We start from the raw sequence: 25,871 nt of genomic DNA, 5'->3' as shown, positions 1-25,871 counted from the left end.
ATCCCGCACCCAAACCTACCTTACCTACCTAAATATGCCTCATCAGCAAAACCCCCCCCCCCCTTCCTCTTCAATAATCCCTCATAGATAGTCTGACTTGAGGCATTTATACAACACGTCACGTGGCATTCTCCACCTCCTCCTTTCTTTTGTACCTAGATCGGGATTTGAATGAATCAAGGATTGCTTAATGTCACAATATGTGATAATATCGAGGTCTTACCTTACCTTACCTTATCTTACCTAAGGTATCTATCTAGATACCTTCCTCATGGATCGTAAAGAGCGAGCGGACTTTCCTGCCTAGATAGACTACCAGGCCTAAAGGTTTGAATTTGTATATCCTCCTCTTTCTCTTCTGTTTTCAAAAATGTACAGCTTCCCTTCTCTCGATAATGGCGGAACCTAATCTTCTAGGGACACATAACCTACCCCATTGGGTTGGATTCCTAACCTGTGAAAGAAGGATTGTTGGGTTGCATGTCGTAGCTACCTAGGCTCCTGGTTTTGGGAGTGATAGCGATAGTGATGGTGATAGCGATAGTGATGGTGATAGCGATAGTGATGGTGATAGCGATAGCGATAGTGATAGCGATAGTGATAGCGACAGCGACAGTAATAGTGACAGCGACAGTGATAGTGACACACTGACAGCGATAGTGATAGTGACAGCGAGAGTAAGTCTTTCCAAAAATTGTATATCTTAGCACCTTCTTGTGACTCTTTCTCTATCTTCTTCACAGCGTGCTCAGTCCAGGCGATTTTCTTTGGTACATTGCTTTTGCCAGATACTAGTACAGGGTATGTTAAACTCTCGGTCTGTTAAGGAGGCTCCATCATGTCCTTCACACGCTCAAGCCAATCTTCTGTCACGATGCCCTCTTCTACCAGCTTTTCCAACACTCGAACCGTCCACCCTTGGCAATTTTCCCTCACAGAGGCTCGATCTGGGGCCGAAGGAGGAGTTTCTGTATTGGCATAATACGCTACCCGCTCAGCTTGGTCTTCGGTCAGAGTGCATAGCGTATACGCGGTTTTCAGACATTCGGAAGTTAAGATGTCAACCCCTTCGGCATGCATGTACTCCATGAATTCGGCATCCCCTTTGACTTGGTAGACCTGGCCAGTTCCGCCTTCGGAAGCAACAAAGAGTGACCAATGGTCTGGTTCCCCGAATGATTGTGTTTCTAGCACAAGCGAGAGGGTGAGTTCAGATAAGGCGGGTGGGGGCGACTCCATTCGAGACCACCCTTCGGTCCCATTTCTTCTTCGGTGTATTCCATTGTCAAACGCACAGTACTCCCAGTTCCCGTGTGTCTGAATTTCGTTGTTCATCTAAGACATATAACAGCGTTAGCGTCGTTACTAATTAACCACGTTGGGAATCTCTTATACCGTTGCAGCGTATAGTATCACTGTTAAGTATCAATCCTTGATCGTTGTGTGTTCGATGTCAATCCTTGCTCGTTGTGTTAAGTCTGTGGGTTGGTTGAGCTATCAGAATTCAGACTGTGCTTGCTATATACAGAATAAGCGAGGGTCACATGACAATTACACCTTGCTACCTACCTACCAAGGTAGGTACCTAGGAGGTAAACCGCACGCGACCCGAGAGCCGAGAGGATAGAAGAGGGAATCGAGAATCCAAAGACTCTCAAACGTAATTACTGTTATAATAACCTTCCCTCGATAAATGTTAGAAGCGGTCGAAAAGTCTATGGCTTGGATTTAAGCTCTAGCGAGATGGAGAATTATTTTCTACTAGGGCGGGGGATCGCCCGCGTAGATCACTCGCTAACATTAGCGCGGGGTAGGGCAGGGGCCATTTGCCAATGAGCGTCCTCGTACCTACCACCAGATGATTCCCCACATATCAACTCCCTCGCTATCTCGTGCATTCGCGCAGTTCCTCTAGCACGTCTACTCATCTACGAAATGTCCGATCATGGTATTAATCTCTTCCTAGAAAATCTCCCATCCCAGCATGCGCTAACATCCTGTATAGGCCCTTCGCCCTCAAATTCTCGCATCCTTAGCAAGCAGTGCGGCGCTATTGTCGTACTTCTCGGCGATCTGATCACTAAATCGGGCACTCGAGTACAGCGTAACGAGGAAATAGCTATGAGGCTTGTGAGGCAATATACAGACGTTCCACTTCCCGGTGTTATCTTCTCGGCGTACAATTCCGAGCAGGGCAATCTAGGCATGACAGTTGTTCCAGGTTCTCCCCTTGAGCTCTCATGGGACCGGCTCGATGAGCATACAAAGGAACGTCTCTGCCATGAAACCTGGGACATAATTGAGGAGCTGCGACAGATCCCACGGCCCGCTGAGCTACGCCACCTCTTCCAATGCTCTGCTGACGGCTCACCCACTCGCGATCCGCTCATTCAAGACTTTCATAACCCTCCGGCACCTCTTCTCAATGACGCTGACTTACGAACCCGCATTGCACAACGCTGTTCTCACTTCGGTGGCCGACAGGATGCTAAGGAGCTACCTAGCATGCTTCCTCACTCCGATGTTTCTGTCTTCACACATGGTGACATAGCTCCACGAAATATTATGGTGGACGACGAAACCCATCAAATTACTGGCATTCTCGATTGGGAAACGGCTGGATGGTATCCAGATTATTGGGAGTACGCTAATATTATGCGGCCTGGTTGTAAAGATTGGCAAGCATGGATGGACCGTACCGCTCCGCGAAGGTGGGATCTCATGGGTATACAAGCGGCAAGGCGGGTTTTGTTCTAGGACTGAGGCGTTTCCAAGCATTCTTACAACTGAAGTAGAACCTCTTATTTGAATCAAGCCCTCGTTGTCTAGAACTGATTGCTGGTTGCATATAAAATGACAGTTAGGCTAATAGTTCAACCTCGTTTCCTCGTTCAACCCGTTTCTGATTCCTTGCTTTCGAAGAACTTAACAGTCCACCTCTTCCTTGCACATATCTCCTTCAACATCGCGGGACTTGTCGCAATATCCGACCCTTTTTTTAAACGTCTCTTCATCCCTTGGTGTTGTGATCGTTGAGCCTCTTGTCAGGCGTTCGAGATCTGCTTCATTTGTAGGACGTGGATTGGATTGTTGCCAACTTTGCCACACGCTTAACTGCCGACTGTCTTCATCATCCACAGCTTTCCGCAAGTCTTTCCAAATATTGTATATCTTAGCACCTTCCTGCGACTCTTCCTCTGTCTTCTTCACAGCGTGCTTAGTCCAGGCGATTTTCTTTGGTACATTGCTTTTGCCAGCCAGCGTTGCCCACGACACAGACCCTGCTGACGTTTCTTCTTGCACGCCCGAAATATCCGACAACTCATCTTTGAGTGGGCGTAGCGCTGCCCCTCTTCCAATAATTATACCACAATGTGTAGCCATTGCTCCGTACCTAGACACTACTGTAAGGAAATTGTTTGCGGGTCTACTATTTTTGTCCTTCTTTCGCATCTCGATGGCCTACTTGATAGCACGACTCATAAATGGTGAAGTCAACAGAACACCTGATAGAATACATATGTTAGTCATACTTAATATTAGATGTTAAGAAAAAGGACTTACGTTTGTATTCTTTCAGTTGTACATGGTCAGGCGCCAGCCAATCACCCGGAATCATCATCATATTTGTGATGATATCGACCAGTGTTGGCAACCCCATGACCTCTTTGTCAGAGTGTGCCCACAGGAGTACGTACGGGTCAACTGTATGCGCAACTATGTTGCCTTCCTGCCGGGCCTATTGTCGAACGGAGCTAGTTATACAGTGATTGATATTCCCACGTTCAATGGTCTCTGTTGAACCCTGTTATCAATATTCAAGGGATATCGCGTCTACCCCTGTTATTAGCACTCCTTTTGAGTCTATATAGAGTAGCTAGTTACCCTTCTTTTCACTTCAATCAAGTTATTATCCTGAATATGATTCCTCCCGGCTTGACAGAGTTTGAGAGCTGACTGAGCATCTCGTGAATATGACGCTTCAGTGCTTCACGGTAAGCAGCCTCGTTCTGGAGATATTTGCTGAGTGGAGCTGAGCATCTGCTAGGGTTTTCTTCGCACTACTTAGCTTGCTGATCTGCTCTGAGAAGCGTGTCATCTGGATATTCGGCATCCCCTTTCACTTGGTTGACCTTGCCCGTTCCGCCTTCCGAGGCAACAAAGAGTGACCTGTCATCTGGAATATCAAAGAATGATTTGTAAACTCGCTCTATGTTATCGAATCTTTTGACACAGCTCATAATCTCGAGGCGAATCTCGTGCTCAGACTTATTACCAAGTCCGTGAGGGAGCCAAAATCCAAAGTAATTCATTGGCGTTGTCCCGTCAGCAGTAGCGCGTTCATCTGCGTTGCAGTCGAATCGTTTGTTTGGGCTTTTTTCCTGATATCTCTCAAATGCAGCCTTGTTTCTACCCCCAAGGTAGTTAGACACTTCGATAGTTTCGAAAAGCGTAGCAACATCCGCACAACTGCGAGCAATTAATGTTGAAAGCCAGTTGGTAGCTTCAAACATTGTGTAACTTTCCCATAACGGGTGTGGTTTCTTGTTATCAATATCAAATTGGACCTCTTTGGCGAGCACGTCGAAAGTTGTCAGAAGATCAGTAATAGTTGAAACAGCATCGCTACCTGTCCAGAGAGCAATAGGCTTCCTCAAGCTATCGAGGGTAATGAATCCTCTTTGAATAAGCACTGTGAAAGTATCTAGGAGAGTAGATTGTATACGTCCTCGATAGTAGAGTGCCTGAAGGCGCTCAGAAATGTATTGAGGCGTTTTGGTAAGCCAGAATTGGAAGATAGGTATGTCGCATGGTAATCCCGAATCTGGGAAACATTTCGATGCCTCTAATTGAAGAAGCTCTATGGCTTCCTGTAATATTTCAGGACTAGGACTCAGGTTTGTTTGTTGAATGTGGGTGGTTGTGTCGAGAAAGTGAGAGCTCTCGCTTGGTAGGGAACCTCCCAAAGAATCGCGAGTGGCTTTCGCTTCGTTCTTGTCGCGGCCTATCGAGCAGTTAGACTTGTGTTTATCTGAAAGAATATAGGTATCACTAACCAGATGGCGTACGTGAGAGTCTAGGGTTCTCAGATCTGGGAGGCATGTTGCTTTTGAGTGAGCTTGTGGTACCGTTGGTTGTTTTGTGGGTATGTTTGAAAAGGGTAAGAGGGGAAGGAGTGAAAGGCGAAGAGTAATAAGAAGAGAATGAGTAGTCTGGATCCCAATCCGGGTGAGCCACAGGTAGGCTAGAGGGTAGCGTAAAGACAAGGTTGAGATCCAGACTGATAAGCTGTACCTTTGGGTCCCAAAGTAGCCCCGAATCTCTATAAAACTAGCTTCTGCTCGGGTGTCAAGGAGTTGCTTCCATGCCTGCGCCTGGAAGTCCATGTTAGTTCTAGAGGGACAAACAAAACTAAAAGGGAGCGCACGCTAGAGAGCAAGGTAAAGCGTAAGGTAGAGCGCAACCTATTACGCAAAGTGAAGCGCAGCCTGACACGGCTTGATGTTAAACCTGACTGTCGTCCAGAGGCGGGGTGGTGAGAGGTGTAGAGCTATCGTATTGAAAGTACTCGACGCTATCAGGACTGGAGACATTGGTAAGGTTGAACGTATCGTATGTGCTACACGGATATTCAGGATATTCAGAAAGTCTTAATTTCCTGATTTGAGTGAAGGAGTGGCTGTCTATTAATACAAGAGTTGAAAGAAGTGCGGCCTTATCCGATCGCGAATCAATTCGCTATCACGGCGACATGCATGCCTTGATTCCAAGGCCTCAAGGCACTCCAAACAACCAGCTCCAGCTCCATCGTGCAGCTCAACTCAAGCCTCAGAGGCTCCCTGCTAACGCACATCCCACGATGGCATCCGCCATGCAGCGCGCGCGCGATCCAAGCACCCTCCTATCGCCCATCAGTGCCGAAGACGACGCGTCCAGTATCCACTCCGAGCGCAGCGACCAAGACACAGACTCTGAAGACGATGAGGTGCTGCTGGGGGCGCGGACGTCGGCCGAGATCCGGGCGCACGACCGGCGCGTGCTGCTGGAGGAGGAGGAGCGAGATCGCCTGCTCGAGGAGAGTAGGATGCGGGGCCGTCGGGGCAGCGCGCTGGCGCTGGCGCCGCTGAAGAAGCTGTTTGCGAGGAGCCATACGGAGTTGTCGAGTCCGGTGTTTGGGGAGGGAGGAGAGGATGGGGAGAATGCGAGGGAAAAGGGAACAGGGAGGAGGAGGAGGCGGCGCGAGAGGAGAACGAGGAAGAAGGAGAGGCTGCTGGGTGAGGCGGACCGCGGCGAGGACGGCGAGCTCATGTATGAGATGGAGGAGGGCGGGATGAAGGACGGGAGTGCCACGGGGGACAGTAGTGAGACTGAAGGCAGTGATGAACTTGATCGACGAGGTCTACGAGGCCTGCATGATGAGAAACTGAGAAGAAGGAGGAATTGGAGGAAATGGCTCTTCATACACCTACTGATCGTGCTGGGCTTCTCGATCTTGGTGTTGGTTGCTCTCAAGTTATCGCTGAAACGCAAGATGACCAAGACCAACCAGACGATTATGAGCAATGGCACGGCGTTATTTGCGCCGACGACGATACTGATCAGCTTGGATGGGTTCCGAGCGGATTTTTTGAAGCGGGGGATCACGCCAAGACTGAATGCTTTCATCGAGGAAGGTGTTTCCCCAGAATATATGAATCCGAGTTTTCCTTCTGTCACTTTTCCGAATCATTATACCCTGGTCACTGGATTATACCCCGAATCACATGGCGTTGTTGGGAATACCTTTTGGGATCCGGAACTGAAGGAGGAGTTCTACTATACCAACCCTCTGGCTATGCAGCCGAAATGGTGGGGTGGTGAGCCGCTCTGGGTTACTGCCGAGAGCCAGGGGATCAGGACGGCCGTTCATATGTGGCCAGGGAGTGAAGCACATATCATGGAAGTGGAGCCTGCGTTCTTGGACAAGTTCAATGGAAAGGAGCCACTGCCGAACAAAGTCGCGAGGATCCTTGAGCTGCTCGACAAACCAGGCCAGGAGAACGAGCTGGTGGAGGCTGCTGACATGAGACCTCAGCTCATAGCGGCCTACGTGCCCAACGTCGACGCAGACGGCCATGCCTATGGGCCAAACAGCACAGAGATCAGGACAACCATCAGCGCCGTTGACGACATGCTTGGCCAACTCTTCCAAGGCTTAGAAGCCCGGAATCTAACAAGCATCGTCAACATCGTCATTGTCTCTGACCACGGCATGGCAACCACAGACACCACCCGACTGATCCAACTCGAAGACATCGTCGACCGAAGCCTAATCGAGCACATCGACGGGTGGCCCCTCTACGGACTCCGACCCAAAGACCCCGAGCATCTCCAAGACCTGTACGACACGCTTTCCGCCGCCGCCTCCCAAAACCCTAACTTCGACGTCTATCTTCGCGACCAGGACATGCCCGAGCGCTATCACTTCTCCAAGAACGAGCGCATCGCTCCGCTATGGATCGTGCCTAAAACAGGCTGGGCCATCGTGACGAAAGAAGAATTCGACGTCGCGGACGCGAAAGCCAAGGGGCTCCAATACCATCCAAGGGGATTGCACGGGTACGACCACCAGCATCCGCTCATGCGTGCCATTTTCATAGCTCGGGGCCCGGCCTTCCCGCACGAGGGGAATAGTCGTCTTGAGCCTTTCCGTGAGTCCCGTTGCCCTCCCCTTACCCTCTCCCCGGGAGAAGCACATTCTTGCTGACAGAAGATAGAAAACATCGAGGTCTACAACATCATCTGTGATTCCCTCTCCCTCACCCCAAAACCCAATAACGGCACCCTCCGCCTCCCTCTCCAACCCATCGGTTTACACTCCCCCTCCTCCTCATCCCCCGCACCTCTCGATCCTCCCTCCTCCACCCAGGGCACACCTTTCATCCCACCCCTCTCCATTCCCATCTCCCCTTCCACCTCCCCTTCAACCTCCCCTCCACCCTCCGCCCCACCAAAAACCATCCAAGTCAACCCTCCCGACACCATCCCCACCCCTATCAGCACAGACGATTCCCCTCGCCCCGTCGCCACAGACAAGCCCGATTTCTGGTCCTGGGCCACCTCGAAATGGGACCGTTTCAAGGGCTGGATCGACGATCTTACTAAAGGCAAAGAACACAAGACACAGGATGGGAATGGGGAGATTGGGGAGGTAGATGCTTGATAATCGATGCACCCGCTTGCTCTTGGTTATTGTTTGTATATTGGAAGGAAACCTGTGGGTGGTGGTAGGATGGAGTTCTTGGCTATATATCTCCCTCTCTCTCTCCCTCTTTTCGCGCGCGTTTTACTTTTGTATAGTATAATATAGTATATTTGATATCATACCCGTGGATCGTGTAATTCTTTTTTTTTTTTTTTTTTTTTTTTTTTGATAGTTAGGTAGATAGATCAGTTGATTTATTGATTGATTTGATATACATGATGTATATATCAGTTCCGTCATCAATAGACAATTGCAGTCACCGATTTCCTATTTGAAACAATATCCCAAATCACCTACTAGTACAAGGTAGCTAAGGGATATCTATTTGTGCCTAGGTAGCCAAACATTCACTGCTTCCAACTACTTTCTTGTACGTCAACACGTCCAGCATTAGTCAAGGACTAATCACTACTCAACATGTACAGGAGTAGTAGACGCGGGAAATAGATATAGTATACCAATTCACGTTCATGTGTACGTCTGCCGCAACCTCATTCCTTCCCACGATATGACAAACGTAAAGTAGTCCCTATCTCTATAGCAATAATCATACTAACGCTCTGCCTTGCCTTTTCGGCTAGATTGCTGAACCCAGTCAAGTCATTGCAGCGAGCAATCGGATAGGTGCTTACATTACGTTAAACTAGTTCATCAACCTGATATCTCTTTTTAGTGCTATCTACTTTAAATATAGTAGTCTATACTACTTATGGAGGTTCTACATCTCGAAGTCCCCCCCCGGTGAAAGGTATACGGAAGACCCAATTGGAATGCCTGTGCTGATACATAGTTGAAATGGGATGTGAATGCACTTACGAGGCGGCGGAAGCATTGGAGCACAGAGATTGAACGGAGGAGACAATCGCAAGAGAATAATCTTAATGTGAGACGCCAGAGGCGCGAGAGAAACAGGGTGTCACACGTTTAAGTTAAACGTATCTAGATGTATTTGATCTCGTCAACCAGGCTCTCCGTCCGAACGCATCTTCAGGGATTATGAAGGGGTTTCTTCAAATTTGTGATATCAAATTCAAAATGTACAAGATCAGGGTCACTGAAGTAGTTATAGAGGAATGTTAAAGTCATCGCTTCTAGTGAAATGGAATTCCATACGATATGTGATCTCAGGTATTAACCATTGTACATTTTGCATTTCTTAGACTGGAGTGAAAGTTTTCGTATATGATGCATCTTGACCCAACATATGTTGATCGAACACTGTCCAGTCGATGTTCTTAACCTCGTTGCCTATGAAATTAAACTAGTCAACCGTCAAGCAGCCCGAATGCCGCCTTATCGTAACCATGCCGAGGATGTAGCAACAACGATGCTGGATGAACTCCATGTGCCTCCCTATCTGCTGACTGTATACGAGTATTGGAGGAAGCAGCAAGTGCTGCCTGGGAAGACTGGGAAGCTGTGTTCTTGGCGCGTTTGAGGATTTAGTACAAGTCATTGTAAGATAGATTACATGTGAAACTTGTCGCGTAGAGAAATCTGAACTGAATGGTGATTCAGGTAAGAATTCATGCGTCTATTTCTATTTCCAGCAAGTTGTGCTCGATTTCAACACCCATACTACATTCCGACGCCATTTCAGCAAGCTGTGCTCGATTTCAATGCCCATGCTGCATTCCGACGCCATGCTTCATTCTAACGCCATGCTTTATGTCAATGCCACGCTCTATTTCTATTTTCAGCAAGTTGTGCTCGATTTCAATGCCCATGCTACGTTCCGACGCCATGCTTTATTTCAATGCCACGCTCCATTTCGCTGTTCGATGCTTATGCTCAACCTTATCTTGAATGAAGTTGATCCTCCTCTCGTCAATGGTTAGATAGCTTTCTTTCTCGGGGATAGCGACCTGAGCCTCTTCTTAAGGCGGCTGAATGTGCGGAAAAATCGTTTGTTGTGTTCTTGAACCGCAGAAAGCTCGAGGACTCTCTTCTCGTGATAAGCAACCATGATGTTCTTGACTATTTGCAGCGCGCCGTTAGTCATCTTGATGCTATCCTAGATCTGAAACTTTTGATGGAGAATAAGATTAGGACACTTACACTTTACCAACTTCTCGATCTCACTGAGGATTTGTTCATTGGGCCGACCTGATACGTAGAATGCGATTGCCAAATACTCGGACGGCTTGGAGTAGAAGAAACCTTGATTCCGGGTTGGTGAATCAAAAATACGTGCATCATTAATCGCGTGTCGGATGTTCTCGTAACGCGTCCACGGTTCTTTGGCTTTTGCAATGTCTGTTTCATTGATGTCGCATGCTTCCAGAGTTCTTTGCTCCCACGCCCATGTATCAAACAGGTGCCCATCAGCGATCGGGAGGTCAAGTAAATCCTTGAAATCTGTAGCCAATTTCATGATCGACATGCGATAGCACAGAATATTAGACAGGCTTTCGAGGTATTCTTCGTCAAAGCTATCCCCTCGGACTAAGCTCTGAAACCGAGAATGATGCGAATTGCATCCCGACGCGTCGTTACCAGGGAAACTGTTTAAATATTGTCTTGCTTGTTCGCGCACAATGTTTAGAAAGCTTCCTCGAAATTCTTGCCCTAGAATAATAGACCCGGGTTCTCCAAGGCTTGAGGCGGCCGTGCCGACTATGCATCCGGGTTCTCCAAGGCTTAAGGTGGCCATGTCAACTTCGAAATTAGCGTTTGGAGCTCGGTTCGTTAAAGGGTCGGCTTTATCGATCGGGATAGGTTTCAGCATCTCCCATCTGGCCTTGTAATCAGCTGCAGGTAGCCCAGAGATAGTCTTCCATTCAGAATCCCACGAATCGTTTTGGGCGGCGAATTTTATGTCATGCTTCCAAAACAACCGGTCCACCTCGTCGCGGCCGATATCATGGATGAACTTTGCCCACCCGACGTATGCTGGTGAGGATCTTATCTCGTCTTCATCTTCAACTCCTTCCTCTTCCGCGATTTGCATTTGCATTGCAGCCTTCACGAGGGCTGAGGCATAAATCGATCCCGCTGCCCGACCTATGGAATCGCTCTTCGCCCAGGACTCAGAAACCGTTTCTGGCCCTGCTGCAGCCATCACCGTTGCATTGAGTAATGCTTTGGTCTCGTCTCGGGCCGTCTTTACGACCCAACCGCCAGAGAAACAAGAAGTCATTAGCAATGCAACGTTTGCAGCATTCCCAATCGCAATGTTCAAATTCTCGACGGTCAGACGTGGTGCAGCAAGCGAATCAGTTTTTCCGCCAATTGATACGCCGTAGGTGTCTTTATCGCCATGTCCAAAAATGAGGATGAGTACAGATTCTTCGTTCGAAGCTGCAAGTTTGCACTCGGAGCGGACAGTGGCGAGAAATCGTTCAAGAAGATGCTTTGGTTTTATGACGCGAATATTGTTTGCCTTTTCGATATCCGGGAGCATTTCCGCGTCAAGGACGACCCGACGCATCTCTAGACGATTGCCGTGTACAAACTCTTTGTACTTGACAACCAAATCAACCGGATCCACACATGTCAGCCAAACTTGATTTGTGCCTATTGAAAGAGTTAGCATCGAGACGCCTTTGTATTAGGGCAAGAGTGACTTGACTCACCAAGACCGGAGAAGAGATGATGAAATAGATAAAAATCCGAGTGAAACCAGCCGTCTTCCCCTGGAGATGAGGCATTATCAAAATCGTTGATGCCGCACACTGCGATAATTCTAGTGCCGGGCTCGATAGTAGGAGGGCAGCGGGAGCTGAATTCGACTCTTCGTCCCCATCCTCCGAAGTCAGTGGGCTTCAGCATTTCAGCCATCCTTCGAGAGAAGGGAGAATCAGGCGAGAAGAGAACTGAATTCGCAGTAAAAAACCTAACCCTAAGTTGAGGTATGACTCGAGATGACGGTTTTTGAAAAGTTCGTGGTTTCGGTTTGGACGGCGAATGGATATAAAAACGGCAAGACTAATAGCTTATCGCTAGATCTACTCTCTACCCTTACGCCTTATGTACTTATTATAGTAGCGTAAGCGAGTTGGTAGCGCGGTCAGTGATGCACGGAGGGGCTGGTGAGATCGGAATAGATCTGGATCGTCGAGGTCGGGGAGCTTCTAGAAGTGTGGGGTTTGTCTTCGAAGTAGTCCGGAATGTGGGGGTTCTCGTGGGGGTTTGTATAACACTCGGGGGGGGGCGTGTATCAGTACCCACGTATCTCAAAGTTGACGCGAACAAATGCGGGGGATGGTGGGGCAGGGCCGTCGCTTATTCTCGCTTAGAGGTGCGTCCGTATTGAACCGCGCGAAAGCATCAGTTTTGGTGTAAAACTTCAGCATTTCCCTTTTCGTAGCCTAGAACGGTGTATGAATTGTGTAATCAATCGATGAATTGTATTATACAAGTCTAAGCCAAAGTCCCCCAAGTAAACGCCGTCTTTTGCCCGGGTATCATTGCAAAGGGAAAAATGTGTCCATGTCTATCGATCCCATCCACCGTACCAATGCATTTGGTGTTACAAGGCATGTACGGCTTCTTTAAAAAAAAAAAGAAAATACAAGCAACGAATAGTAGAGTACGCAAGGCACAATTTATCTCCACCGAATCTCATGACACAATAAAAAAAGAGATGGAAATCAACCTACCCGACACGGCGATCGATCAACGATTGCTGCCCAGTGCCAATGCCGAAGAGGAAGGCAAGCTCTTGTACGCCAAGACGGCCAAGAGACTTACTAGCCCCCTCACTGAGAGCCTCGTCAACGAGTTTCTTCTTGCGTTGTTGAAGTTCGATAATACGATCCTCGACCGTGTTCTTGATCAAGATCCGATGGACTTCGACGGGGCGTTGTTGGCCAATGCGGTGTGCTCGGTCAACAGCCTGCATCTCAATGAAAGGGTTCCAGAAAGGATCAAGAATAATGACTCGAGAAGCAGCAACAAGATTGAGTCCCGCGTTCCCAGCCTTCAGGGAAATCAGCATGATTTTGGTGTTGCGATCATCAGTGAACCGATTGATGGCATCATTCCGAGCTTCAGCATTCATACTACCGTCGTAACGTTCGCACACCCAGCCCTTTTGGTCGATGGGGACCTGGAGGAGATCCAGAAGGGAAACGAATTGACTGAAGACAATGGTCTTTTGATCCTCATTCTGAAACCTCTCCAGCAATTCGACGCACTTATTGACCTTAGCGGACGGTTGCCAATGCTTGCGAAGGTACTTCATGTAGCGACGACGTCCATCGGCATTCTTTGAGGCTTCCTTCTTCAACATCGCAATTGATAAATGCTTGCTCGACTCCTTCCCCTTTCCTTTCTTTGCCTTTCGATGGCGCTTCCTCTCCTTCTTCTTGCCCTTGTCCTTAGACTTCTTCTTGGGCTCCTGTTCTGCTTCGTCGTCACCGCCCTCTCCAGGAGCAGGGTCCTCTTCGTCTTCTGTAGCATCAGAAATATCGGGAACGATGAAATCTCTGAGATCTCCATGGCGGTCTACATCATCTTCACTCTCTGTCTCCGAATCGGACTCGCTCTCACTATCGTCATCGCTATCCATATCCACGCCTGCAGTCTTCTCCTCAGCAGCTACGGGGCCTTTCACATGGACTTTCTTGAACGTAGCATAGTCGATGATTTTGCCCATGTCAATCCTGCCGCGACAAGATGGACATTTAGATGTGCCGCCAGCCTCGTTGCCATCTGCGACGTTCTGCTGGTTTGCTTGGTCTGAGATTTTGGTTAGACACTCAGCGCACGTGTCATGACCGCATGGTATGATGATTGAAGGATTCTCGACGCCATCGTAGCAAATAGGACACTGAGACTTGTTAGCATAAAGGTATGGGCTCAGGCAGTGGAGAACTCACTTCGAAAGAACCCTCTGCAGCCAATAGTCTGCTAACAACATCTGGATACAGGCTCTCGGCCAGCTTGATCATGACATCTTCAGTAAGATCAGCAGCCCCAGCTGGTGGTGCCTCGTCGAAGTGAGTGATAAGGTGAGGGTGACAGCAGCATTGACGAAGTCGCAAAAGGAGGACCAAGATACTAGAGTAGTTCTTTCCGACAGTGCCTGCTTTCATATACTTGTTGAACTGTATCCTGATCTTGCCCTCTAGTGAGTCATAGAATGCTTTCTCATCATCACTAAAGATAACATGGGTAGTCTCCTCCGTCTTTGGCGGCAAGGTAATAATTGGCTTGCCGTCAATCAGAGAGGTCTTCGTCCGGCGGAGAAGGATTGCTTTCAGAAGAGCCTGCAGTTTTCGCATGCCTTTGTCTAATTGGTGCTGGTATGCACCTGCTTTTTTGAACATGCCGAAGTCCTATTTTCGTGTTAGCAAGGATCAGATGAATTCTGCAAATGAAGGTTGTGGAAAAGGAGGTATGTGTAAAGCGAAGAGAAAACACGGTTTACTTGCCTCCTGGAATTTCTTGTACTCGTTATAGGGGCGGATCCGCAGGAAGTGTATTAATGAATATAGTTCCCCGACGTTATTCATCATCGGGGTACCAGTGAGGCAAATCCTAGTCACAGACTTGAGTTGACATGCCGCCCTAGCTGCCAAGGTAGATTTATTCTTGATGCACTGCGCTTCGTCGAGGATAACACGATAGAAGAGACTCTTGGGACCTAAGAACGGAAACTTCTTTCGCAATGGTCCTTCTTCGATGCCTAACCCGAGTGTACGGCCTTGGGATTGTTGTTCTTCCAGGAACTTCCCCCAGCGACTATATTCTGCTGCAAGGGTGCCGTAGGTTGTCAATACAACGTCGTATAATCGTAGATCATTCCATGAGAGCTTCCGGTTTGCACCATGAGCCATATAGGTACTCAGTTTATGCTCGGGCTTCACCTTCTTGCGGATCTCTCGTTCCCACTGGCGGACAAGGGCGACAGGACCAACTATAAGAGTTGTCTAGAACTTGTTAGCATACTCTCGAGACAGTTTTCCGGTCTTAAGTGACATACCTTTCGCATATGGTCGGTTGACGGTCGACTCAGAATCAATGCTAAAGAACTGATTGTTTTGCCAAGTCCCATATCGTCAGCAAGAATACCACCCTTGTTTGTGCCTTCTTCCATAGACTTCAGCCAGGTAAGAGCGAGCTTCTGATGTTCGTACTAACTCTAGTTAGCAAGAACCTGCGATAAAAAGTAAACCGGAGCTCACCAAGGGATATTTGAGACCCTCCGGAGTACCCTCTCGGTCCTCGGCAGGTAAGTCGGCATCGGGACGGATGTTTTCAATCAAAGCCTTGATCTCTTCATCGGTCTTCCTTGGGTCATTCATGATGTAGTCTAGTTGTCCAGCCATCCTCTCATTGAAAGGATGATTGAACATATCCGGCATATCATCCCCACCCCTAATGTCTCCAGGACGATACATACTGGACAGAGTATTGAAGGACGGATAAGTGGACATGCCCTGAGAGGGGCCTGGCTGGTTCATATTACCAAATCCCATGTTGCTGGTACTATGCAAAATGTCTCCTATACCAGGGCGGCCGCTTTGAATTCCGTATGGGCTATATGCAGCAGGTGCGTTCAAAGAGCCCACAGATGTCCCGATACCATAGAGGCCTCCCCCATTGTGTAGAGGGGGACTGACGTACACGCTACGACCAGATAAAGGAGTTTGCGATGTTCCACGGACGCCGTTTGCCATTCCAGGCCCCATGCTCATATTAGGATTATGAGTAGGAAAGTTCATTGACGGACGAGCAGATTGTGACGGGCTTCCCTGCATACTCTGGTTCATCCACTTGGGTACATTTTGCTTTCCAAACATTGCCATCTGCAGAGCGGAGTTTGGAGAAACTTGATCAACACGGCGTGAAGCGGTATTGCCAGCAGGTTTGCGGGGACTCTTGTCATAAAAGGCATCAGGAGATATGATCTCAATATCAGAATCGTCGGAGTCATCCCAGTGTCCGAAATCAAGCATATGAATGACGTCCCTGCTGGACGAACTTGAGGCTTCGTTTTTGACGCCTGGAATCTTCGACGGTAGCCCAGGAAAGTATCTTCCTTTTGAAGATTGTCCATGTGGGGGGTTGCTTGATGATGTCGTGGTTGAAGAACTTGAAGGGGGTGGCCGCATTCCAGACAGCCGGTCAAAGGCAGATGGGCCTGACGCTGCGGCTGCCGGCTGGGTTCTCTGCTGTTGGCCTTGATTGTACATCTTTCTAGCAAGCTCTTCATCCCGTCTTTCACGTTCTATCCTCTCTTCCTCAGCCTTCTGCTGCCGCCTGAAGAATTCAACATCGACCGTTGGAAATTCATCATCACTAGAAAGGAGGTCAGTTTCAATAGGTGGAGAGTAATGTAAAGCAATAACCAAAGAAGAGCACATTTGAGCACAAGGTAATTATGGGTGTGCAAGGTTTGGGTAGATACAGCGAGGTCAAAGAGGCTATTGCCAAGAACAGGGCAATCATACTCTAAGCTTGAAGACGGGGTTGTTGCACCTGTCTGTAATGGACTTGGTGATGTTCGTCTTGATTTGTTATTTGTAGGTGGCGCAAGGCCATCGAGATGCTGGCTGCGAGATCGCTTTCGAGTAGGAAGGTCCATCTTGGAGGGGGTTAGAGACCCTGAATTTGAATACTCGTCAACCAAGTCCGCGGATATTGGAGATGATGCTGTCGAAGTATGTTCCCTAGCTGTAGCACGGCAGGTCAGCTGTGTGTTGAGAGAAGAAGAATTGAGTTTGAACAGTGAATTTGAAATGGAAGGAAGGCAGGTCTCTCAGACGCAAACGTGCGGCCTGGTATCTTGGCACAGACGGAAGCAAATATTGAATGAACTGACCTTGGTTAGGGTTCGAGGGCGATCCAGGAGGGGAGTCGTCCATGGGAGAGTTCGACAGAGGTCGGGAAGACGGTGGGATGGAAGAAGTTGCCTCAAAATCCTGGGGAGCCGAGGAGGTGAAGGAGTCTGGCGCCCTAGAACCCCGCTTGAGGGCTTTTAACTGCTTCTCCAACGCCTTGATCTCAGCTCGAACTTCATTCTCTGCCTCCTCCCGGTTCTCCACGGAGTCGTCGATGGATGATAAGAGGACCTTTTGAAAGGCTATCTCATTAAGCAACTCGGCAATTTCCTCCTGAGCCTGGGAGCTGGCGGGCGGCTGGGATTGCGACATCTTCTGGTTATGGGCAAACACAACAGCAACGCAGGCGCCCGGCTGTGGCGAGGTCGAGACAAGGCGCCGAGATAATTGGATACGGCTAATCAACGGGTGCAGCGCCCAAGGCGGCCAAGGAACAAAAGGAGTGAATTCGAGAGCTTGCCACCTAGGTCTGCGATACTAGAAGGTCGAGGGAAAAGACAGGGCAGAAATAGAACACAAAAGAAGAACGAGTTGCGGTTGGAAAGTGAATGGATGGACGGCGGGATGTCGGGATGATGCGCAGTACAGATCAGATATTTACAGCCGCGATCACGGCTTTTCTTAACGCGCGAGACGCGATGCAGACGCGCCCGGTGTAGATTAGCCAGATAAGCGAGCACTGCGTTATCGCCTTATCGGGTATCGCCTTGATCACGTGGTCTCCCACTCAGCGCTGGTCCATCAGGTACATTACGGGTATGAGACGCTTGTAGTATACAGGGTAGTATCCTGTCTGCCCAGAATCCTCAGGAATTAGTACCTCCATTTTCCCAGCCATCCCAAACTCCATCGCTATAGTATAATACCACCGCCTTGACATATCTCCCTGGAATAACCCGTTTTCAGCGCCTTCCCCGTCCCCCACGGCCACGGCTTCTGCTCCGGCTCCTATCATCATAACTGCTGTAGCTACTGTAGCTCGGGCTCCTTCTTCTCCGGCCTCCGCCACTCGGCCCAGGGCTGTCACGTCGACCGCCGCGTCTTCGTGGAGGGGAGCGGGAGCGGGAAGAGAAGGATCGAGAGCGGGTTCGATGTCGCCGTGGGGACCGCGAGCGCGTGATACTTCTTGGTCGGTAGGTATCAAACTCCCTTCCACTTCTGTTGTAGCTTGGGGGAGGAGACCGGCGCGAGAATGGAGAGCGGCGTCGAGGTGGAGGTGGGCCTCGGAGACTCGCTGATGGCGGACCGCGAGGGTCGAAGTTTGCACCACGCCTTGCAAGGGGCGGCGATGGAGAGAACTTGCGGCGAGGTAAGACGATTGATACATTTATGACAGCTCCGTCGATTTGAGCTTCGTGCATGTGCGCAATGGCTGCTTCTGCGTCTGCTTCGTGGGCATAGAGAATGTATGCTGTCCCACGATTGGTGTTGACTGTGATGTCAGTTGTGTCATCGAATTCTGGAGAGGATGACTTACATTGCCGGTTCATTGGCATATCTAAATCATGGATCGGGCCATAGACCCCAAAGATTTCTCGAAGATGATCTTCGTTGACATTTTTGGTGAGCTTCTCGACCACAACCTGGGACCATTAGAACGAGCTCCGTAAAAAAGAGAGAGCAGCTCACCTTTGTGCTTCTCACTGGGCTTAGGCTCCTGCCACGGCTGACGCTGCGACTCTCACTTCTATATCTGCCATTTCTCCGGGGGCTTCGACTCAGAGAACGTGGTGAGATTGTGCGACGAGGTCTTGAAAGGGATCTCGTGTCCGATCGCCGCCCATTGGAAATATCAGAGTAGGGCGATCTCGTGCGGGGACGCCCGCGAGGGGATGGTGATCGTGAAGGCATTGGGCAGTTGGTGTTCGAGTTGTAGAGTCTGACCAAAGCGCGTCAAACGCGAGGCTGATGTCAACTCGGAAGTTTCGATGTCACGTGCGTAAGTCACTGCTATAGTCTAGCCGAAAAGGGAAGCTTTTGACGTTCACGAACCGCGAGGTAATCAACAGGCTCAACCTCAGCTGTATACCTAGCTTCTGTTTCTCCTGAATGGGCTTTACCACATTTCCGATGGCTGCTGAGCCCGCGATTCTGGACTGCATATGTTCACGTTACTTAATGGAGCTCTTGATAACCTGGGTTAGGGAGCTAAAAAAGAAGAGCCCGAGGAAGAGAGCTCTGCTTATTGCGTCTCAAAATTGCCAAGAGGTCAGAGCATTCTGTATTGTCTGAACTCCATAGATTCTATGTTTGACGCAGTAAATCACCGAGAATTCAGCAGAAAACGAGGCCCAGCACCCAATGAAAGCTTGCATGTGGAACGTAAAACGCCATGAATGAATCTGCTCAGCGCCCGTCGCCTGTGTCCCATAACCTAGCATCCCTCAATTTAAAAACCGTCCTATTCATCGACTCCATAGACGTAATCTCCATCGTCATCAGCGTTTGCAAGGATGCAAAACCTATCATCTTGTTCAAATTCGAAGCTATCAAGATTATCCGCATCTTCTACCTCGTAAGGAACATCATCATCCCAAGCACGATACAGGTTGCCAAGGCAATCTTCGAGGTCTGTCTGCAGTTTGACTTTGGCAGGTGAGCTAACCCTTCTGGAAGTAGTTCGAGTTCCGGTAGAGCTGTGATGCTCAAAAAATACTTCGGTGTCATTCTCAAGCTGTTTTATGATTTCAAGATGGCTCGCAGAGAGCTTGGATGGAAGGCTGTCAAATAGTTTTTTGATTGCCTTTTTCATCGCTAGAGTGGCACTGTGGTGCATTTGAACACCCTTGTCCCTCATCTGGACTAAATGTGTCTCCTTATTTCTGCGGAAATGGCCCTCGCCTTTGGAATGTCAGCAGAAGGCATCATATAAAATGGCCATTGCTTACCTCTTTGAGCTGCACATTTTGCATACATAGGCTCCAAGTATTTCTTAACCGCAGGCGCCGCCACCACTCTATGACAGTCCCGGACCATCGCATCAAGATCCGCGGTAATCTTTCCAGTCTTGAAAGGAACAAGATCATTTGCCTTCTCAAATTGTGACTTCAAGAGGTCAAGTTCCAGAGCAAGCTCGGGGTAGATCACTTTGTCCGTTGCTACAATTGCAAAGTCGGCAATGAGCTTTCTTGCAGCTTCAATATAGAAACCAAAGTCCTGTTTGATACCTGTGTTACCGTAGAATGTCTCGGTCCACTCTCGGACCAGAGAGGATGTATAGTCAAATACGCTGTTCAAAGTTAGTGATGATGCTAAATATTTGAGGGACTTGCAACACACAGTCGTTCATTCCACTTATGATCCTTCCCTTTTCTCTGATCAGTCCATTGGCCTGACCGCTGATTCACAGCTCTGTGGGTATTCCACTGTAGTCTAGTCCCAAAGTCGATGACAGTTTTTTGCGATTCTTTCGCCGCTTCAATCTCGGCCTGCGGCATCTTCGAATAGAGTCTAGAATTAAGCTGTTGCTCCGCCGATTTTACGATACGGACACCAAGCTTGTCTAGATTCTAGAGCATAACAGTCAGCATCAAACTCTCCCGGGAGTGTTCTCATCATCCAAAAATATGGAACATACTAGATTCAGCTCTTTGATACGGGCCTGTAATGCGGGCTCCCACTGCTTTCTCTTAGCAGCGGAGATCTTGAGATCACCTCGCTTATCATCAATCCAAGGCTTCATTGAAGCTATTAACTGCTCAACATCCTGAAGAAATGCCTGAGCATTCTTCTCCCGGTTATCCAGTGTGAATTTGGTCAACCAGTCCCTCAGCTGCGGTATTTCAGTCTCTTGTTTAGTGGGGAAGCCCATACACTTCTTCTTGAAATTCTTGTTCTGATACTTCAAAAAAGTAGTTGACGCGGCGCAGAAAACTGGAAGTGGCTTCGTCAGATTTTCTTTACCCATTTCTCGTAGAGTATTCTCGAAGTCCTTCCGGACTGCTGCAATCTGTCGCGTTTTGCGATCATTGTAGCAAGCAACCGCGATCTGAGACATTGTGCCCTTTTGGGCATCGTTGAGCTGCTCAATTCTCTTCTTGAGGCTCAGCTGTTCCTCCGCATAGTTCCCTGCTTTCTCCTTTAGCCTGCCGTGTTTCGTTTCTAACTCTTCTAATGACGTCTGGTGGCCAATGCAAGAACTTTTCTCGGCTGTCATTTAAAATGAGTAAGGCATAGACAATAATTCAGCTTCAAGTGTGACTTACTTATCATGTCATCATCCATGCTACGCTTTCGCTTCAATTCCGATCTCTGGCGATCCAAGGCTGCTGTTTTGAGTTGCGCTATTTGGGCCTCAACTTTTTCAATCATGACTGTGCAATCTTTGTGAAACTCTTCTACCTCAGCAAGACTTTGCTGGCGTTCAAACATAGTCTTGTTTAGGTCTTTTCCCTTCTCAAAGAGAGAACGTAGGCTCTTCTTTAATACTGGCTTTTTGGCAAGGTAATCACCCATGTCAAAGTCTCTGTCATATTGACTTAGAACGAAGCATAGGTGTTCCGGATCGTATAACCCATCCATTTGCAGGTCACGCTTTAGGAGCTCCTCCATCAAGAGGTGGGCCTACAAATAGGTAGTTAGCAATGGCCATTTACCTCGATGAAGTGACAATGCTTACATTCTGATCATCAATACCCCTTCTAGCATCTGCAACCATTATTGTGACTGCCAGATGCTTTTGATAGTCCCCACCAATAGATCCTCTAGCAGAATTGCTGTCCATAGAACCAGGTAAGTCACATAGAACTATACCTGACTCGAGGATTTGGGACTTAACGAAGACCTTGACGCGCCTCACAAGCGGCCAGTGGGCAAAGTCCTTGCGATCCAATTCGCCAGCAGAAATGAATTTCTCGATTGAATCTGAAAATTGTTTCTGTCTGCCGCTTCTAATAAAAGCGGTCGAGCTCAAGACGTTTTGAACCGCTTCGTTGTCCATAAGCTCAGCGACCGATGTATCTCTGAGATCCTCGATGGAACGTAGATGGGGATAAACGGACTTGATCTTCGCCAATCCATCCATGATCCTCTCTTTGCGGTCTTGGTCTTCAAAAGCTGAATCTTCATCGGTCTCGCGAAAGTGGGCACGCACATCCTGGAATAGGACTTCAAGTTCGTTCTTCCATTCTTCGCTAGTAGCGAACTCAACTTCGGCACGAAAGAGTTCGTTCTCATCATCGCTATAGTTGTATGCTATCTCAACCGGAGTCGATGTACAGGCCTTGTACGACTCTGTAGGTAGCAAGTTATTCATCCTCAAAATAGCCGATATGAGGGTCGATTTTCCGCTGCCAGTACTTCCACGAACACCAACAAGGATTCTGTCTTCCTTGAGCTGCGTGAAAATTGCCTCTATGCCTTGCGTCAGCAAAGTTATATAACTTAGAAGAAATGGTAGTAGGAAATTGAATATAATTCCTGAGGGAGGATCTGTACCTATCCTTTCTATCCATAGCTGGGACGTCCTGGAGAGATACTCGGCCTGCTGTCTCTACAGGATGGATTTCATATGTGTCAAACATTGTCGAGCAGCGGCGGCAGCCTTTTCCTTGGTTACTACTTGCTTCAATCGCTCATTTGCTGAGAAGTTCTGCTTCCATTTTGGAATCCGAATGGCTTGCTCGCCAGGTTCATTTTTAAGAACGGTCTTCTTTACCGGGGCCATGGTGGCTATTGGAGTTTTCAAAATAGAAGGTGGCTCATAAAGTCTGAAGAAAGCTGATGTTGTTGGTGCCGGGGCAGTCTCAGACTCCTTTTTGATCTCGGAATTAGACATATGTATCTGGACCACCGCTGTTTCTTTCGAAGAAATACTCGAAAAGAGGGCTGGCGCAAAGGTTAGTCTTTGGGTGGAAAAGTGGATAAGTGAGAAAACTGAGCAGTCAGCGGTAGCTCAGGATAAATATTCCCCGGAGGCTTGACAGGGAGCTCGCTTGGTGGGTGACAGGCGTGCTGAAAGTGAGAGAGGAAATGAAGACGGAAGGAACCGTGAGGCAAGTTACGATGGGAGATAAAGTGAGTAGTGCTTGTGAGAGAAGTGTACGGTGTACAGAAGTGGAGGGAAGATAAGGACGAGCACCCGAAGAGTCTTTGAAGAGAGGGGAAGGGGGATGAGAGGACTAGTTAATTCGGTAGAGATATGTTGAAACTTACCTGGACTAAGCGTCCAGCTAGATTAGAACCACCGAGCTTGTGTGCTAATCAGAAAGAGGTTGAATTAAGAAGAGGTTAAATTAAGAAGAGGTTAAATTAAGAAGAGGTTGAATTGAGAAGAGGTTGAATTAAGAAGAGGTTGAATTAAGAAGAGGTTGTATCGAGAAGAGGTTGTATCGAGAAGAGGTTGTATCGAGAAGAGGTTGTATCGAAAAGAGGTTGTATCGAGAAGAGGTTGTATCGAGAAGAGGTTGTATCGAGAAGAGGTTGTATCGAGAAGAGGCTGAATTAAGAAGAGGTTAAATTAAGAAGAGGTTGAATTGAGAAGAGGTTAAATTGAGAAGAGGTTAAATTGAGAAGAGGTTGAATTAAGAAGAGGTTGTATCGAGAAGAGGTTGTATCGAGAAGAGGTTGTATTAAGAAGAGGTTGTATCGAGAAGAGGTTGTATCGAGAAGAGGTTGTATTAAGAAGAGGTTGTATCGAGAAGAGGTTGTATTAAGAAGAGGTTGTATCGAGAAGAGGTTGTATTGAGAGGAGGTTGTTGGAAGAAAGGAGTTTGCTGAGAGGGATTGAAGACTAGTTGAACTTGAATTCGATCCAAGACCTACCTACCTACCTAGGTACCTACCTAGTATTCAGTGGAAGTGAAACAAGTGAATATTATCGATTCAGCGGATCTCATGGACCAGGATAAAGTTGAAATATGTAGAGATCCAGCAATACTTTGAAGACGCCGTCAAGGGTTGAAGCTCACCAGATACGGTCATAAACTATGATGTTGGCTCAATCCACTCGGATTTACTATGATTTTGTACATTTGGCAACGATCACATATTAGGCACCTACTTGTATGAGTCTCCGGTGAAACGGAGCTTAAAATTCTATCCTGGGGTGAAGACAGTCACACATTCTTGTCAAATGTACCAACGCGCCTCTCGGCTACACTACAGCGTGAGATTTAGAGACCGAATCTTAATTCCTCCATTCTATGTACATACAACCTGACATATCCGGTCAGGTTCAGCGATAGTATCCAGACGTCCCTCAGGGTCCGCTGTTGTGATGTGAGTATGTCTGGCGCGTTCGAAGGTGGATTGGTGTCTCCCCTGCGGGAGTATCTGGAATGACCTTCTCGAGTTTCTGTTCGCAGGATTAGCACCCTTTCAACAGATATTTCAATACCGACTTACTAGGTTGTCGAAGACACATTTGTTTAGCTTCCATTCTTGTGCACGGCACTGCCAGAGCTGTTGGTTGTTGTTGTCAAGGCAAGTCCAGTGCTTCCGGAATTCGGCGAGGCAGTGTTTGTTGACATCGTCAAGCCTGTCGGTGTATGCCCAGTCAGTAAAGACCTCTTTGTAACTGTGCCGCCTTTCTTCCGGCCCTCTGCCACCCTTTCGCGCGCGGTCTCTTGACCCTTGCCATCGGCGCTTCAGTCGCCCCCTTCACCAAGAAGGAAAACAGCCCGGGATAGATTGCGATATGCCGCATGATCTGGAATGCCACTCACACGCTCCTCGCACATCTGGTGACTCTCCTTCCTTCCTTCAAACACTCCACCTCTCCCTTTCCAGGATTCTCGGTCTTGCATTGCATGAAATCGTCATTGTACGGCTTGCATCTTGCTCCGATGAAGAAACTCGCCGATAACAATGGCGCAGAACTGGCTCCGATTTCTGTGACCGCTGGGATGTCAGCGGGAAGGGGTGTTGTGTCAATCAGGGTCGTCTGGTTGAATCTGCAATTGCGCATGATCAGCAAAGCGTTCGCAGATTGTGTTCATCGAGAGAATGGAGACATACACAGCCTTTCGTCCCGACATCTTGGAGGTGCTTTCAGAGGTGGGCGAGGTTTGTTGGAGACGCAATGGATTGTTAGAGAGGACTCGGAGCTTCAGGAAGCTCGAGTGAGGTCAGGAACACCAAAATCTTGATTGGCCGATGAAGCGAACATCGCGAGCCAAATTCAGAGAGCTTCGACACGCCTACATATCAACAATTTCATATTGCCTTCACTCCTTTCTCAGATAATGAATTGCCCAGGAGCTTGATATCTTGTTTCTCTGTTATAGGAAGTCTCAGCCTCAAGTCTTGAAATCCTGCCGGTGGCCGCAGACCTGCGCGATTCTCTTTGACGCGCTTCAACGGTACATGCCTCCTGCGCGCCATTGAAAGTCTCGCATCAACGGGCCTCCTCTACACGCCTGCTCACCTCCACGCTTTGTACCTTGCAGTCGCCGGGCTCTGTAGCTATACCGTCGAATACTTTTCACCATGTTCGGGGCTTCGTTTGGGCAGAATAACCAGCAGTCGGGCGGTGGGCTATTTGGAGCTCCTAAAAGCACTGGGACTCAGCAAACCGGAGGTGGATTGTTTGGTGGACTCGGAACAAATAATCAACAAAGTCAACCGCAGACTGGAGGGCTTTTCGGTGGCCTGGGTCAAAGCACACAAACACAACCGCAGCAGCAGCAGACGGGAGGGTTATTCGGCCTTGGCCAGAGCACACAGCAAAATCAACCTCAGCAGCAGACCGGCGGGTTGTTTGGATTAAATCAGAATAATCAGCAACAAGCTGGCGGTCTCTTCAACAACTCAACACAGCAGGGAGGGCTTTTCCAAAACTCGGTGCAACAGCAACCATTAGCCCAGTCACAGCAGGGGCAACTAGGCTCTTCATTATG

General features: G+C 48.5%; 11 protein-coding genes across 11 annotated transcripts; 3 read left to right on the top strand and 8 right to left on the bottom strand.

Annotated features, from left to right (window-relative positions):
- Nucleotides 1-756: 756 nt before the first annotated feature.
- On the bottom strand, nt 757-1,478 carry M430DRAFT_59549 (hypothetical protein). The gene is made up of 2 exons (XM_024868806.1): nt 1,396-1,478; nt 757-1,335 (listed from the first exon to the last, which is right to left on the bottom strand). Exon 2 carries the CDS (start codon nt 1,333-1,335, stop codon nt 823-825), a length of 513 nt encoding a protein of 170 aa, XP_024719436.1. The 5' UTR covers nt 1,396-1,478; the 3' UTR covers nt 757-822.
- On the top strand, nt 1,451-2,757 carry M430DRAFT_51503 (hypothetical protein; the record flags this gene model as incomplete). The annotated part of the gene is made up of 2 exons (XM_024868228.1): nt 1,451-1,581; nt 2,037-2,757. 2 exons carry the CDS (start codon nt 1,451-1,453, stop codon nt 2,755-2,757), a joined length of 852 nt encoding a protein of 283 aa, XP_024719435.1.
- Nucleotides 2,758-2,841: 84 nt separating this feature from the next.
- M430DRAFT_253361 (hypothetical protein) lies at nt 2,842-3,760 on the bottom strand. Its single transcript, XM_024865225.1, has 2 exons — nt 3,565-3,760; nt 2,842-3,506 (listed from the first exon to the last, which is right to left on the bottom strand). Exon 2 carries the CDS (start codon nt 3,451-3,453, stop codon nt 2,926-2,928), a length of 528 nt encoding a protein of 175 aa, XP_024719434.1. The 5' UTR covers nt 3,454-3,506; nt 3,565-3,760; the 3' UTR covers nt 2,842-2,925.
- On the bottom strand, nt 3,761-5,277 carry M430DRAFT_253360 (hypothetical protein). The gene is made up of 3 exons (XM_024865224.1): nt 5,058-5,277; nt 3,886-5,005; nt 3,761-3,834 (listed from the first exon to the last, which is right to left on the bottom strand). Exons 1-2 carry the CDS (start codon nt 5,101-5,103, stop codon nt 4,062-4,064), a joined length of 990 nt encoding a protein of 329 aa, XP_024719433.1. The 5' UTR covers nt 5,104-5,277; the 3' UTR covers nt 3,761-3,834; nt 3,886-4,061.
- A 554-nt stretch (nt 5,278-5,831) lies between these two features.
- Nucleotides 5,832-8,384, top strand: M430DRAFT_142050 (hypothetical protein). The gene is made up of 2 exons (XM_024862744.1): nt 5,832-7,691; nt 7,758-8,384. The coding sequence occupies exons 1-2, from the start codon at nt 5,861-5,863 to the stop codon at nt 8,201-8,203; spliced, it is 2,277 nt and encodes a 758-aa protein (XP_024719432.1). The 5' UTR covers nt 5,832-5,860; the 3' UTR covers nt 8,204-8,384.
- A 1,270-nt stretch (nt 8,385-9,654) lies between these two features.
- M430DRAFT_253339 (hypothetical protein) lies at nt 9,655-10,065 on the top strand. Its single transcript, XM_024865223.1, has one exon. It carries the CDS (start codon nt 9,752-9,754, stop codon nt 10,049-10,051), a length of 300 nt encoding a protein of 99 aa, XP_024719431.1. The 5' UTR covers nt 9,655-9,751; the 3' UTR covers nt 10,052-10,065.
- Nucleotides 9,779-12,025, bottom strand: M430DRAFT_59544 (hypothetical protein; the record flags this gene model as incomplete). The annotated part of the gene is made up of 3 exons (XM_024868805.1): nt 9,779-10,222; nt 10,304-11,761; nt 11,821-12,025. 3 exons carry the CDS (start codon nt 12,023-12,025, stop codon nt 10,080-10,082), a joined length of 1,806 nt encoding a protein of 601 aa, XP_024719430.1. The 3' UTR covers nt 9,779-10,079.
- Nucleotides 12,026-12,698: 673 nt separating this feature from the next.
- M430DRAFT_43139 (hypothetical protein) lies at nt 12,699-17,588 on the bottom strand. The gene is made up of 7 exons (XM_024867597.1): nt 17,016-17,588; nt 16,645-16,867; nt 15,376-16,492; nt 15,174-15,326; nt 14,623-15,120; nt 14,068-14,526; nt 12,699-14,018 (listed from the first exon to the last, which is right to left on the bottom strand). Exons 1-7 carry the CDS (start codon nt 17,344-17,346, stop codon nt 12,843-12,845), a joined length of 3,957 nt encoding a protein of 1,318 aa, XP_024719429.1. The 5' UTR covers nt 17,347-17,588; the 3' UTR covers nt 12,699-12,842.
- Nucleotides 17,589-17,810: 222 nt separating this feature from the next.
- On the bottom strand, nt 17,811-18,904 carry M430DRAFT_67483 (hypothetical protein). Its single transcript, XM_024869292.1, has 3 exons — nt 18,664-18,904; nt 18,512-18,617; nt 17,811-18,466 (listed from the first exon to the last, which is right to left on the bottom strand). Exons 1-3 carry the CDS (start codon nt 18,883-18,885, stop codon nt 17,937-17,939), a joined length of 858 nt encoding a protein of 285 aa, XP_024719428.1. The 5' UTR covers nt 18,886-18,904; the 3' UTR covers nt 17,811-17,936.
- Nucleotides 18,905-19,178: 274 nt separating this feature from the next.
- Nucleotides 19,179-22,699, bottom strand: M430DRAFT_276993 (hypothetical protein; the record flags this gene model as incomplete). Its single annotated transcript, XM_024865695.1, has 7 exons — nt 19,179-19,875; nt 19,923-20,263; nt 20,314-20,543; nt 20,612-21,183; nt 21,240-21,597; nt 21,653-22,392; nt 22,555-22,699. The coding sequence occupies 7 exons, from the start codon at nt 22,697-22,699 to the stop codon at nt 19,436-19,438; spliced, it is 2,826 nt and encodes a 941-aa protein (XP_024719427.1). The 3' UTR covers nt 19,179-19,435.
- Nucleotides 22,700-24,045: 1,346 nt separating this feature from the next.
- M430DRAFT_59541 (hypothetical protein) lies at nt 24,046-25,052 on the bottom strand. The gene is made up of 4 exons (XM_024868804.1): nt 24,991-25,052; nt 24,699-24,926; nt 24,379-24,631; nt 24,046-24,328 (listed from the first exon to the last, which is right to left on the bottom strand). Exons 1-4 carry the CDS (start codon nt 25,008-25,010, stop codon nt 24,233-24,235), a joined length of 597 nt encoding a protein of 198 aa, XP_024719426.1. The 5' UTR covers nt 25,011-25,052; the 3' UTR covers nt 24,046-24,232.
- Nucleotides 25,053-25,871: the final 819 nt, after the last annotated feature.

This window comes from Amorphotheca resinae (assembly GCF_003019875.1).
Source record: "Amorphotheca resinae ATCC 22711 unplaced genomic scaffold M430scaffold_8, whole genome shotgun sequence".
Lineage (NCBI taxonomy): Eukaryota > Fungi > Ascomycota > Leotiomycetes > Helotiales > Amorphothecaceae > Amorphotheca > Amorphotheca resinae.
The sequence above is the reverse complement of the archived record's forward strand: the minus strand, read 5'-3'. Positions and strand labels throughout refer to the sequence as shown.

Coding starts and splice junctions, on each gene's coding strand:
- M430DRAFT_59549 (XM_024868806.1), bottom strand. CDS start 1,335: ATGAACAACGAAATTCAGACACACGGGAACTGGGAGTACTGTGCGTTT.
- M430DRAFT_253361 (XM_024865225.1), bottom strand. CDS start 3,453: ATGCGAAAGAAGGACAAAAATAGTAGACCCGCAAACAATTTCCTTACA.
- M430DRAFT_253360 (XM_024865224.1), bottom strand. CDS start 5,103: ATGCCTCCCAGATCTGAGAACCCTAGACTCTCACGTACGCCATCTG. Junction 5,006..5,057: donor ACTCTCACGTACGCCATCTG/GTTAGTGATACC, acceptor ACTGCTCGATAG/GCCGCGACAAGAACGAAGCG.
- M430DRAFT_142050 (XM_024862744.1), top strand. CDS start 5,861: ATGGCATCCGCCATGCAGCGCGCGCGCGATCCAAGCACCCTCCTATCG. Junction 7,692..7,757: donor TAGTCGTCTTGAGCCTTTCC/GTGAGTCCCGTT, acceptor GACAGAAGATAG/AAAACATCGAGGTCTACAAC.
- M430DRAFT_253339 (XM_024865223.1), top strand. CDS start 9,752: ATGGTGATTCAGGTAAGAATTCATGCGTCTATTTCTATTTCCAGCAAG.
- M430DRAFT_43139 (XM_024867597.1), bottom strand. CDS start 17,346: ATGTCGCAATCCCAGCCGCCCGCCAGCTCCCAGGCTCAGGAGGAAATT. Junction 16,868..17,015: donor GCCCTCGAACCCTAACCAAG/GTCAGTTCATTC, acceptor GCCGTGCTACAG/CTAGGGAACATACTTCGACA. Junction 14,527..14,622: donor AGTACAAGAAATTCCAGGAG/GCAAGTAAACCG, acceptor ACACGAAAATAG/GACTTCGGCATGTTCAAAAA.
- M430DRAFT_67483 (XM_024869292.1), bottom strand. CDS start 18,885: ATGCCTTCACGATCACCATCCCCTCGCGGGCGTCCCCGCACGAGATCG. Junction 18,618..18,663: donor GCCCAGTGAGAAGCACAAAG/GTGAGCTGCTCT, acceptor TAATGGTCCCAG/GTTGTGGTCGAGAAGCTCAC. Junction 18,467..18,511: donor TATGCCAATGAACCGGCAAT/GTAAGTCATCCT, acceptor CTGACATCACAG/TCAACACCAATCGTGGGACA.
- M430DRAFT_59541 (XM_024868804.1), bottom strand. CDS start 25,010: ATGTCGGGACGAAAGGCTGT. Junction 24,927..24,990: donor ATGTCGGGACGAAAGGCTGT/GTATGTCTCCAT, acceptor GCGCAATTGCAG/ATTCAACCAGACGACCCTGA. Junction 24,632..24,698: donor ACCAGATGTGCGAGGAGCGT/GTGAGTGGCATT, acceptor TTCTTGGTGAAG/GGGGCGACTGAAGCGCCGAT.